Raw genomic sequence first — 13,218 nt, forward strand, 5'->3', positions numbered from 1 at the left:
GATGTTTACCTTTAAGAAAGGCATAGTGTGCAGTAGAAAAGTATGCAGTAAACTAAAGCAATAAAATTGATACATTCTAGAGGTAACTTGGTTCCACCTCTTGTCTTTTCAGGTTCAAATCAGACCTCTGGTATCTTACTCTCCGCTTATGAGAATAAGATGGCACTTTCTTTTCACTGAGTGAAAAGTGAGTTGTGCTAGTGGTAGAACTCCAGGCCTGTACATCAGTGAATCTAGGCTTCCATGCTGACCTTTTCCAGCTTCGCTTCTTCAAAATCAGCTAATTCAATATGAAGTTTTTTTTTTTTACAACCAAATGGTCTGTTTGTTCTCTTGGTTCTCTTCCTTATGGTGGGCAATCCAATATCAGGTATTACTTCTCCTTACAGACCTTTCCACTTTTATATCTCCATTCTTCCTATGACCATAATCATGCTATTATATACAGCTGTCACAGAAGTGAAGAGAATGTCTCCCACAGCCCCACATAAGACACATACAAGCAAAAACCACCAAACCAACCCAAACTCAAACCTACATCAGAAAACCTCCAGAAACTTTTACTGGAGGCAAGTATGTTTTGAATTCATTGTCTAAACAAGATCGAACATATTTCTAGGGTTGTCAAATGTTCTTGAGAAACATAGAAATTCCTAAAATATTGAGGATGTTGCCAAAACCTGCTAGAAATAATTTCAACAATTTTGACTTGTTTTGTTCACTTTAGCTGACAAACATCTTTCAGAAAGCGCCTGTTTGATGATGCTGTTTCCTAGCAAACTACTAGTGACAAATATGAACAGTCAGCATGAAAAATCCAAGGACAAATGCAAATTCTTTAGTATAACATTTTAACATTTTTAATTCAAATCAGGCTAGTAAAGTCATTTTTTGTTTAAAGGAAAATGAAAATGATCTATTATGTACTTACATGTCTTTACCTCTAATAATGAAGTATTTGGATTGCCACAATGGATGGAGTAACTTTATATTTCACATTATGATAAGGAAAAGAAACATACAATCAGAAAAAAAAGTAATTATGTGATCAAGAGTAAAAGCAACATGTTTGTAATATGAACATGTTTCAAAGACACATGTGGAATTTCCCAAGAGCAAAAAAAACGAACAGCCCACCAAACAAAAAAAATTTTTGCTTCTATCACCGAAGCAACTCGGGGAGCACTTCCATTTGTGTAACATTCATAGGAACTGTAGGTGAGTAAAAGCCATAACAAATAGGTTTCAGTGGTGCAATATAGTTCTAATAGACACTGTTTAATTTGCAGAAGGTGAAATCCAAAGGAAAAATAGTTTTGAAAGAATTTAGCCTAACAGTCTCATGGATTTGATGACTGTAAATGCAGGGTTCCAAAATATGAAGACTAGGGAGAAACATAATGTACAAAATACTCCAATACAAGTCAATGTCTCCCAATTCACCAAAACTTCCCAACTCCACATTTTAAATTTTCTCTAATATTCTAAGAACTATCATGAATACTGTTTGGGTTAATAACTAGAATCTTTATATTATAGAGAATAAGCTTATGAAATAGCAGGAAAACAAATGTGATGTTAGTTAAACAATATACAAAAATATTAGGTCCTTAAAATAAATATCTTGTTTTGGGGGAGTGTTACTTTTGTGTTTATTGTGGTTACATATTGCATCTACACTAATTTCATTCTTAAAGTTCTAAAATTGTAAGGAATTGTGGTCTGTTGTTTTGTGTTCTGTCGAGCTTTGAGCCTAGCCCCTGTAATAACTGAATCTTCTCAGCTCAACTTTGAATGACCTTGTACTTGGAAAATGTTTTTAAATCCTGTTTAGTCATTGTAGCTGTTCAGCAGTTAATCTAAGCACATTGTTTTTTAAGTAAGGTTAGCTTCTTGTTGCCCAAGAGTAATAGGTTACAAACGGTCAAGGGGACAATGATAAAAATATTAGGAAACAGATGAAAAATAAAAAAAGATGGTTATCAAAAGGGAGAGATGTGAAAAAGTGAAGGCTACATAGAATCATAGTGACCGGATAGTGAATTTATGGTAGAAGAGAACTAGGAGATCCTAAAAGCAAAGGAAAAGTTTAAAATGCAAACATGCTAGAATTGACATGATGGTCATATGAACATTTGAAAATTTAATAACACACAAATATAAATGATAGGAAGTGCAAGATCAAAAATATGAGATGACACAATACACAATGAGTGAAGAACTATAAAAATTATAAAGGCAGTTCTATGGAGAGATGTGGTATTGATCCAATAATTGCTGAATCTCCTTAAATCTCCATATAACTGGACAGAGAAGACTCAAATGCAGTCTCCCACCTTTATGTTTACATTTATAATTGTGCAGATAATACCTGCAATAATGGAAAAATTTTAATTGAAAATTATGTGAGAAATCTTGGCCTTGAGTACTGTAGCCACTCTCTACTTCTGAGAAGGGTTCCTGGACATCAATGTGATGAAAAGTCGACTTGCCAGGCACAGCAATTACCAAGGATGCAGGAATCTTTCTGCTAGGGCCACAAGTGGAAGGACTGGACATTTTAATGTATATCTTAATTCACACAATGTGAAACCTTCTTGCTTATCTGCATGCACACACACACAGAAAGAGTTTTATTTCTTGTCACAGTGGTACATTCAGGGCAACTTTTCCAGAAACCATGCAAAAGTTACAGTGGAGATGAAAGGAAAACATACTTCTCTATAAAAACAGGTATAGTATTTCTGTAATAAGATACTGCCATTGGTGAAATGCAATTTCCAGCCTAAAATATATCCCAACCATGTTTCAACTTCTTTCTCCATTTGTTTGAGGGAAAGTCTATGCTTTTTATGAGTATTTTGCTTCCCATGTATGCTATGCAATGATTTGTTTTGGCAATGCTGTTTAACCTTTATTACAAAACCAGGTATTCTGCATATCTGGATCATAAACAGAGTACATTTACATAGTGGCAGCAGCCAAAATATTTGATATATTGGTAAGGGTTAGATCTTTGAAGCCTTCCTTTGCTTTCAGTTCTAGGCTCTGAAATCCAACTCTGGGAGTGATAAATCTGAAAACTTCCTGTCTGAGAAACAAGGGTGCACATGCATCCTAAAACACTATCAAGACCTAATCTAAACCCAAGTCTCTGACTCTTTTGTCTGCAATTGTTATTATTTAATTCAGAGAAAAAAGAAACTAACAAACCATGAGGAAGAGGCATGAGACATCTGACTCGGGTGTGCTGGAGCCTCAGCACCTCGCGGAACACCCAGAAACATCTCACTACTTCCATCTCTACTACATCTCACTGCCCCATCAGTGGCTGTGAATATCCAAAGGGAGGGTGTCAGTGGATGGATCCAGGCTCTGCTCGGCGGTGCCAAGCGACAGGACAAGATGCAATGGGCAAAAACTGATGCACAGGAAGCTTCACCTGATCGTGAGGAGGAACTTTACTGTGCAGTGACTGAGCACTGGAACAGATTGCCCAGAGAGGCTGTGGAAGTCTCGCTCGCTGGGATATTCAAGCAGGATCCTGTGCCACATGCCGCTCTGGGATGACCCTGCTTGAACAGTGAGGTTGGACCCGATGGTCCACTGTGATCCCTTCCAGCCTGACCCACTCTATGAGTCTGACCTGTACGGTTCACATGTAAACATCTAGGGTCTAAAGAGAGGCAGGACACATGTGCTCCTACGGCTGAGGAGGGGATCCGCTGGATTCCCAGGCATTTCCAGCATCCCTCGCTCAGCACCTTGGCGGAACAGCAGGTGCTCCTAGCCCTTGCAGAAGAAGGCGGCAGGCACCCCGGGACAGGCGGTGGCAGCGCAGCGCTCCCGGGGCACCGCTCCCTGCACCGCCTCACCTCGCGCAGCCGCACGGCGCATGCGCGGCGCCGCGCCTCGGGCGGGCGAATTCAAACGGGGCGCCCCTCGCCCCTTCTCCTCGCCGGGGCAGCGCTGGGCTGTGACGTCATTGCACCGCGTCCTCTTTCTTCCCTGCGGTTTCCGGCGCTCGCCCGCGCCGTGAGTGCGGCGGAAAGTTTTCATTTGCGTGGTTCACGGCGGCGATTCTTCCCCTTTTCCCCCAGGCGCGGGCGGGCGGGGGCGGGCTGCCTGAGCCCGCTCCGCTGGGCGCGGGCCTTCCTCTCTCCTCGCTGTCTCCGCAGGAGGAGCGGCGAGAGGCTTTCAGCGGTGGCTTCGAGGGGCTCGGAGGCGGCGACGCAGCGGGTGGCAGAGCTGGAGGAAGAGCTGCGGGGTCTGGCGGAGCAGCTGAGCCGCTGCCAGGTACCTCAGCGCGGGGCTAGGGCCGGCCGGGGGCCGGGCGGGCGCGTCCCGTTTGGGGCCGCGCGTTCGCGTGTCGCTCCCAGCGGGCAAAGAGGGGGAGCAGGCTCCCGGCGCCTCCGAGACATGAATTAAATCGGGCTTGGGCCCTTGCCCTGGATAAAACCACCTGTCCTGAAGCTGTTTTGTTCACTCTTCCAGAAGCCCCTGTTCGCTTGAATTGAAATAGCAAAAGTCCCGAGGTACTACCTTGTGCAACTTCGGAGGAAAATGAACAGGCAGAGGGGTTTTAGAGAATTTTAAGTCTTGAAGGAATCTTTGGAGGTAATTTCATCTCTCCCCCAACCTCGCATCAGGATTAAATATACCCAAGCTGTTTCTGGGAAGGGAGGGCTTAATGAGTAATTGTGGGTGTACTTTCAAAAGTTCCTTCTCACCTTGTGGCCTTGTGTCTCACCTTGTGGCCTTCCTTCACAAGTACACTTCCCTCCTTTTTCCAGTTGGTCGTTCATCGCTGATAGTTAGGTGTACTTATTAAAAAATACAAAAACACTGATAATGTGAGGTCTTGTTCTAGAAATCGGCGAAAATTCTCTGCCAAACATGGATTGCACCAAAAGTGTATGGCAGGGACGGAGGTGACCCCTAATGCTGCAGGCAGCCAAAACAGTATTTTCCCGTGGGATGTGGTCTGGTTAAAGCCATGAAGGCCTGGGCTGGTGAAGCAATCAGAAGAAAGCATCCATCTGAAAGCTGGTAGAGGTTTCCTTCTTCAAGCAGCATTGATACATGTGACAATTGGCATTGGATTCCTGCCATGGGTAGAATCAAGACTTCTTGAGAAAACATGTTGTGTAGGAGATATATAGAGAGAAGTAGCTGTCGAGTGAAAATCTTGTTTGGAAATGCTGAACAATGCTAAACGTTTAGAGGATATCTGCAATGTCTTGTGAAAGAAGTTAAGGAAACTCTATAAAATTTACTATTCCTAGTATGCACATGTGAGCTATCAGACAAAATTCGGTGGAGGCAGAAGGAAGCTCTGTGCTCTGCTCATTTGCTAGTTGAACATAAATTATGTATTACTAAAACCTTGCAGCAGGTAGTGTTTTGAAGAGCATTATACGTACTAGAAACTTTGAAGAAACAGTGCAAATCTGAGTTTTTAATTGTTTTGGTAGTTTGATGTGCACAAATTGTCGTTAAGCATCTGATTTCCCCTTTAGATTAATTTCAATTATGTGTGCATTTCTACTTCTTTCTTGATGAACACATTCCACAGGTGTTGAAATCAGCAAATAAAGTATTTTGAATGTATTTATATTAAGTTTCTTGCATATTATCTTGCCATTTTTGGGTTTTTGTCTTTTAGCAGATCAGATAACGTTCTTTGAGGAAAGCAGGCAAAAAAAGAATGGGAAGCTAGTTACAGCTTTTGAAAACAGAACCCAGTCTGTAATCTCGCCAGCTCTAGGTAGAATCCAGTATGTATCATCTTTCTAACGACAGAGGATACGTGTGTTCAGGATATATTTCAGATTATTAATAAAATAAAAAAGAAAGTGAAGCAGCAATCTTTAAGTAGAGATTCTCTGAAAGTACTGCAATGTAGACATTTACATGCTTTTCCATTTTACTAATCCATCAATACATTTGACAGGTTTTAAGCATGTGTATGTTACATAAAGGAGGAGGAAGCCAGATTTTAATACATAAAAGAGGTGATAGCCTCATCAATTAGGCAGGTTTTTCAGTATAGCATTTCTCTAAAGTGATTAACTTTGTAAAGAAGTTTTGTGAAGATATTCTGAATTTGAATGGGAACTAAAATAGCCTAATTTACTGAATGGACTTCAGTAATATTCTTCAAGTGGAAAGTCAACTGATGAAATTATTTGTAGATAGATAGTTAATCCATTTTAATGTGATATTTCATATGAAAACTTTGTGTAAAGACAAGTAATTTGAAAGCATATATACATATAGGTAATGTTAATGTGTTTTTCTAGCATCTTTTCAGTTGAAATATAAAGTTGTTGCTGACCAGATAATTTCTTTAGTGTAATTTCATTTCATCTGCTGTGGTTTGCTTAATTTCCTTTAGATCTAAGAACTTCTTTTGTTTCTGTGCTGTCTTGTTAATCAGCATTGTGAAACCATTTAGGTTGGAATGGAATTCTTGAGAGCATCTATTGCACCCCACCCTAGAACAGATTGCCCTGGACAGTGCCCCATTAAATTTGGAGTATTTCCATTCCTGGAGACTGCAAGCCCTCAGGACAGCCTGTGTAGGTCTATCTCAGTAAAAGTGTTTCAGTTTCTATTAAGATTCTGTTTTCTGTTCTGTGCTTTTGGTTAGGGTTGTGTCTTTCACAGAGTGCCTTAGCAGGCATTTTGGATAGAAAAGTTATGTAAGTGCCTTTATAAAAGATGTTAGTGAGAGGGTGTTAGCTTATCATCCAGCAACTGGATAAAATTACCTGTTTGAAGACGCAGGCGCATTGTCTTCTGGTTTTACTTATGCTATTGGTGATACTCACAGGACAAGTTTATTTTGTTAAGCTTAATTTTATATTTACCATCTTAGGATCTCTCTATTCATCAAAAATGCTGTTTCGAATTCAAACAAGTGTCTTAACAGTTTACCTATTATTAGTTTCAAAAAAACCAAGACACCATCAGTCTTCATTTTACTCATTGCAGCTTTTTGATTTCAAAGGTATACCAAAGGTAAAATTTTTCTGCTAAAATGATATTGTATTTTCCTTCTCGAGGAGTTTCTAACTTCATTGTATTACCAAAGCTGAACTATTCTTTATCTTTTTTTTTTCTTTCTCCTGCATAAAAATACATGTATTATTTTTAGGGAGGTCTTGTTAGTGTTATCTTCTGTAGCTCATGTGCCTTTTCTGTCAGTGATCGTTATAATGCCTAATCTTCTACTATTGCTATTGCATGGTACTGTGTACAGCCCAAAAAGTACTGTCTGCCAACTGGCAGCAGTCAAAAACCCACTGAAAATAATGTAGCCATGATGCTATTGATTTATATGTAGTTTTAATACCTCCCTCCTTTATTTACAAGTAAACATGAAAAAACATTAACACACCAAGACATTGTGTTGCTTCATAATAGGTGACTAGATATTGCAGATGCATGTTGATGATGCATATTAGAAATATTTTTAAATCAATATCTGGGAATTAAAAGTAACAATAAATTTAAAACCGCAAAAAAACCAGAACACTAAAACATAGTTTTTCCATGGTGATGTATTTTTATGTCAACTTTGTTCTTGTCCATCTAACTTTGTGACCAAAATTGAAATTTTTGTAAACTACCAGTATGAGAATTTGAGTGTGTCAGTATTTCTTCTAGAGAAATAGTTTATATTCATCCTGTTGTTTTGAAATGGAGCAAAGTGTTTAGTTCTTCCATTCATTAAATGCTAATTTCTTTTATTAGTGATTAAGTCAAGACCACATATTTATTGGTGCCAAGGGATGCCAGCTGTTTAGTGCTTTGGGTGGTTTTTTTGTTATTTTATACTCTTATATTTTGCCATAAGGAGTGTAAATCACACAAGTCTGATTAGTACAGGTGTTGTTAGTAAAGGCCTTACTCTTTTTGTCTTATATATGGAAGTAGTGTTGTTGAATACCTAAGTTATTTTCTTTTACTTTTACTTCTTGCAAATTTTAGTTAAGTGTAGTGAAGTTTTTTCATATCTGGTATTCCTTTCGGAAAATACTGGTTTAAAATCTAGAAGTTAAATTGAAGACTAGCTAAAAGTGAGATTTAAAAACAAAAAAGTATATTTTTGCACTTCACAAAGTCGTTTCTTATTCACAGAATGTCTGTGTGTGAATGTTTCAAATTGGCCCAGCATGTCAGTGGGAATTTAAAAATTTGGTGTACAGATTACAAAGTCATAGAATAGTTTGGATTAGAAGGATCTTAAAAATTATCTTGTCCCATCTCCCTAGCCAAGGATGTCTTTCAGTAGGTCATGTTGCTTAAAACCCTACCCAACCTGTCTTTGAACACTTCGGTGAGGGGGGACCTGCAATCTTCCTCCATTGCCACACCCCCTTGTTGTCCACTTCCCTTATGTTCAGTCTAAATCTATACTTAATCCAAATTTAAATATTTTTAAATTGAAAAGGATACATTTTAAGACTGTTAAACCTTTTTCTGTCACTTGAGACATTGGTAAAGTCTGTCTAGGTATTGAAAGGTGGGAATCAGGACCCTTGTATGTATTTTCTAAGCAGCACAAACCAAACTATTTCATCCTTTTTTTACAGGAAAGGTGTGAAAATGCCTCTGATCAGTTTTTGGCCCTGCTGTGGACCTGTTGATATGGCCATGTCTTTCTGGTGCTAGGCTCCACAGAGCTGGGCACAGTACTCCAGGTAGGGTCTCACAACAGCAGACAAGAGAGGAAGAATTGTTTCCTGTGACCTGGCATGGGCCCAGGATACAGTTGGCTTTCTGGTGTGCAGGTGCATGCTGCTGGCTCATGTTCAGCATTTTGTCCAGCATTTCATGCAAGTGCTTTTCCCCTCAACCAATTTATCCCACAGTCTGTATTGATAATGGGCTTTGCCAAACCTAGGTGCAAGACCTTTCACTTTGCCTTGTTTCATATTTGAGATTTTCAAGCCTGTCAGTGTCATTCCCTCTGGATGGCATCCCCTCCTACTGGTGTAGAAACTCCAGTGCTCAGCTTGGTACTGTTTATATCATGAAGATGTAATTAGGAAGATGTTAAACAGTACTGGTTTCAGTATAAACCCTGGAGGAACACCACTTATGATTGGTTTCCATGTGGACAAAGAGCAGTTAACTGTAACCCTCTGGACAGGGACCTAGACTCTTACTCATCTAATAGTGCATCCATCAAACCCATTAGTTCTCCAAATAAATGGCAAGAATGTTGTGGGGGACTGTATCAAAGGCTTTGTGGAAATGGAGGTAGGTGGCATCCATACATCCATAGCTCTTCATTTATCCACTGATGTAATCAGAGGCATGGTTTGCCCTTGGTGAAGTATGTTGCCTGTATCTAAGTACCCTCTTGTCACCCATGCTTGTCATAGTGTACTGGTTTGAAAGCAAGCTAGTGAGACATTCCAAGTCAGAACTACAGTTTAATAGGAAGATTAAAATATGGGCAATTGTACAGAAACAGTGTCAGATTCTGGACACTGACACTGTGCTAGTCAGGGTGGTGGTAGCAGTCCAATTAGATGGTGGACGTGGTTCTGTTGAAATGGTGATCCTGTAGAAGGGAAGTAAAAGTTCTGTAGTCTTTCTACATCACCATCTCAGTGATGGTTGTAGCTCTTGTCCTCTGGGAATACAGTAGGTAGGGCTGCCCATGGTGTCCAAACCTCATATCCAGGTAAGAATGCTTGGTTCATTCCCCTGGGTGGAGCATCTCACAATGGGATGATGTGATTTTTGAGTCATGCAATGAGGCCTGATGGCCCATTAGCAGAGACAGCACCTGGAGGGAGTTATCAGGGATGAGTCATGGAGGAGAGAAGGAGCACTTATGAAGATGTAATAAAATACATACTTTTGGTTACATCCTAAAGTTTAACCTACGACAGGAAGGACCAGTTTCATGGTTTTACTGGGCAATATGGTAATGCTTGCAGATTGGTGATTCCCATGATCTTTTTTACTCTTTTTTAAAAAGGACATGAAATTCTCTTTCCTCCAGTCACGGGGGACTTTGTCTGGCTGCTGTAAGATAGACATGAATGCAAAAAATACCTGTTATGTGAACAACAAACCACTGCTTTTCTCAACAAAGGAAGTTGCATTTTATATGCAGAGATTAGGCTCTTTTAATTTTTCCAAATGCAGCAAGGAGGTCTCTAGAACTCTAGAACACACTTTGATGTCTACGTTTGCCAATGTTGTTACAGATTCAACATGGAGGAGAATGGGTGTAGCTGGTCTAGTTTTCCCATTTAACTGTTTTGATTTGGGAAGGAGGTACACGGTTCTTGAACACTATCTGACTTCAGATAGCATTCTTGTCCTTTGCTGCTATGGAGAATGCACTGTTTCAACTAGTTGAAGTTTAGCTCACAGTTAAAAGGTATGCAAGTATTCTCATATTTGTCACAATTTTTGTCCACAGGATTTGGAAAGTACTACAATGCCATTTCAGGTGCATTTGAAATAATGGACCCAAATTGCACTTGGTTAGTCATGATAATTCAGAGGGAATATACCTAAATGCATGCATATGGTTATATTGTCTGTAAAATAAAATTATTTATGCATTCCTGTATTAAATGGATTAAAAATCACAAGTGCCTTATGATTTTATTAATCCAGAGCATTACATTTAAACAAAACTAACTCTGAGAGCTGTGCTGAAGCTTTTAAATGATCCTGTACTCTCAAGTAAGTGATAGAATTGTAACAATAACTCTGAATTGTGGTGCTTACAGAAAGCAGTTATGTGACTTGAAAAATTCATGTCCTACCCAATTCTGTGCATCTTCTGTGTAAATTACTTCTATGACTGCAGTTAGTTTTAATTGAAGTAGTTAAGAAAGTTATAGCTTGAAATGAAAGCTGGCAGATCACTTATCCTATCCTTGATGTAAAAAGGGATTAAAAGAAAGCTTTTGATTTCTCACATGTTCTCCCTTCTGAAAAGATTTCCTACCTTTATCAAGCGCCACATCTCCAATATTGAGTACTCAGAAAAAAGCCAGTGCTGGTAGAAGTCTGTTCTAGTGAATGAATGGAAACAGAGCATCCTGTGTGCTCACTGAAGAAGAAAGTAATTTACTTTTTGCTATTCAGTGAGGGTGGCATTGTGTGTGATAGGTCCATGTCCATCTGGTAAATTCTGTCTACAAGTGAATTGATATTTATGTGTGTTCCTTCCTCTTGTGGTGGTACTGCTCTGCCTTCAGTTCATTTTTTTACTGTGCCACGACCAAGGAGTACCTTGTATTTCTTGCCAGTTGTTGCCACGATAAGTCAGTTATTTATGCCAATTAAACTATATAGTGAAATGACTCAGTTAAGTTCATTGCTGTATTTTGGTTATGCTGATGAAATAATCTGAGAGTATGCTGATTAAATCATGTGTAAGGACAGTATCTTTAGTATAAGTTGGGTGGTATTTTGCTTAGAGCACTATTAAGGCATTATCATTGTAACAATGACACTATATTATTTTTATTGTGCTTGTTTGCGTTCAGCAAAGTAATGAGTAAGGATTCAGTTTCTAAGGGAGTGAGTGTTTGAGGGTGTGTGTGGGTGTATATTTACCCACAAGTAAAGCAGTATACTACTGCTTGTCCCTTTTTGAATCAAACATACGTTTGTTGTGAGAACTGCCAACAGAGACAATATAACAGTAATTTATTTGAATAGAAAAGTATGTGTGAAATATACATCAAACTTTTTTAATATAATGCATTTACACATTGATTGTGTCTCATACTGCAACATTAAGGAATTGAGGGGATGGGGGAAAGTACTCTTGTTTGCTGATGATGTCTGTTAAAAAGTCAGTCTGGTCAAGTCACTTAGAGCCCTCTTACAAATTTCTACCTGATAATTAGACGTTAACAGTGCATACTGTCTGTGAGTGACTTCTGTAAACTTGAAAATAATGCACTATTATTTTAAGAGCCTGTTGTGTTTAAGGTTCTAAGTTTTCTTCTGAGTTACTGATCAGTCTTCTGGTGACTTCTTAGGTTGTTGAAAAGTGCAGCACCTCACAGTTGGATTTTCTAAAGAACAAGAGTATTTTTGTTGTGACTACTCAGCAGTTCATGGTTGTAAAAAGAATACCTCTTATTTAGGAATGTAATATGGAAAACTAGAAAGCACAAAGAAACACTGGCACAGTGGGCCAAGAGAGTCTGAACTGACACTATGCAGTAGTGTAAGTTGAAAAATCTTGCGAGACATCAAGAAAGAGACAAGTCTTGTCACTTGCATGTGAAGTGTATATATCAGCTTGATTGATAAAACACTTGAGTTGTTTAGTTGGAAATGTACTAGTCTATCCTAAATGTTCAGGGAGCCCGGAACAATCCATAGACAAAATTTTCTTGCAGGTTTTTCAGTGCTTATACCAGCCAGCCAGGTTATTTCATGCGTTCCCCCCTCACGCCCCATACCATGTAGTATTTTGATTTCCATACAAATTTTTCCAACCTGACAATCATGTGTTTTGAATTACTCAATTCATAACACAGAAAATTATTGGTATGTAATTGTTACAGAGTTCTTATTAAAAATTAACAGTAAACCAATAGCTCCCTCTGTCCTCCCAGCTGCTTTATTTTTCCACTTGGGGATATGGACTGATTAAAGAACTAAAATGAGAGTTTGTGTCTTGTGTTTTTGTAGTGATGTTTGGAGAGGTGGGGGTATGGAAGAGGCTGTTTGGACTGAGTGTTAAGAGGTTGGGGTTTATGTTTTGTTTTTCTGCTCTGAGGGTATTGTCTTTTAGATTTGAGAAGATGAATAATAATAAGTGAATAATAATTTGTAATGCTGTAAAGGTGTAAGTTATGCTAGGAACACTTAACAGTAATTAACATGCTTAGAAATAAATACAGAGTAAGATCAAAAAGAGTACTGATTTCAAATTGCAGGTAACTGAGATGCTTGATGTATGAATTTATGTTGAAGGGAGGGAAGTTTTTCAGTTTATCCTTGTTCTCAACACAGTGCATGACATACATCTAAACAAAAAACTAAACTTGTAAATGTAAAACCCAAACTGTTTTAAGTGTATAGTTTCTGTGAGATGAAAAAAAAAAAAAGAAAAAAGATACTGCTTATGCTTTTGATACTTGTTTCACTGCTAATTTGAAAGTTTTGCTTTAGTAAATTCAGTATAATTACTTTAAAAAAAAGATGCCATCTAAT

At 38.8% G+C, this 13,218-nt stretch overlaps 1 protein-coding gene and 1 long non-coding RNA gene across 2 annotated transcripts in view; both read left to right on the plus strand.

The window, feature by feature from the left end:
* Positions 1 to 4,063: 4,063 nt before the first annotated feature.
* Positions 4,064 to 8,672, plus strand: LOC118699051 (uncharacterized). The gene is made up of 3 exons (XR_004982018.1): positions 4,064 to 4,296; positions 4,495 to 4,617; positions 8,601 to 8,672. It is a non-coding gene; the product is annotated as an uncharacterized LOC118699051 (long non-coding RNA).
* Positions 8,673 to 9,264: 592 nt separating this feature from the next.
* Positions 9,265 to 13,218, plus strand: part of CNTLN (centlein) — a 169,139-nt gene continuing 165,185 nt past the window's right edge. The window contains 1 exon segment of the mRNA XM_054517974.1: positions 9,265 to 9,270. Coding sequence (XP_054373949.1) covers positions 9,265 to 9,270 — 6 coding nt within the window.

This window comes from Molothrus ater, chromosome Z (genome assembly GCF_012460135.2).
Source record: "Molothrus ater isolate BHLD 08-10-18 breed brown headed cowbird chromosome Z, BPBGC_Mater_1.1, whole genome shotgun sequence".
Taxonomy (NCBI): domain Eukaryota; kingdom Metazoa; phylum Chordata; class Aves; order Passeriformes; family Icteridae; genus Molothrus; species Molothrus ater.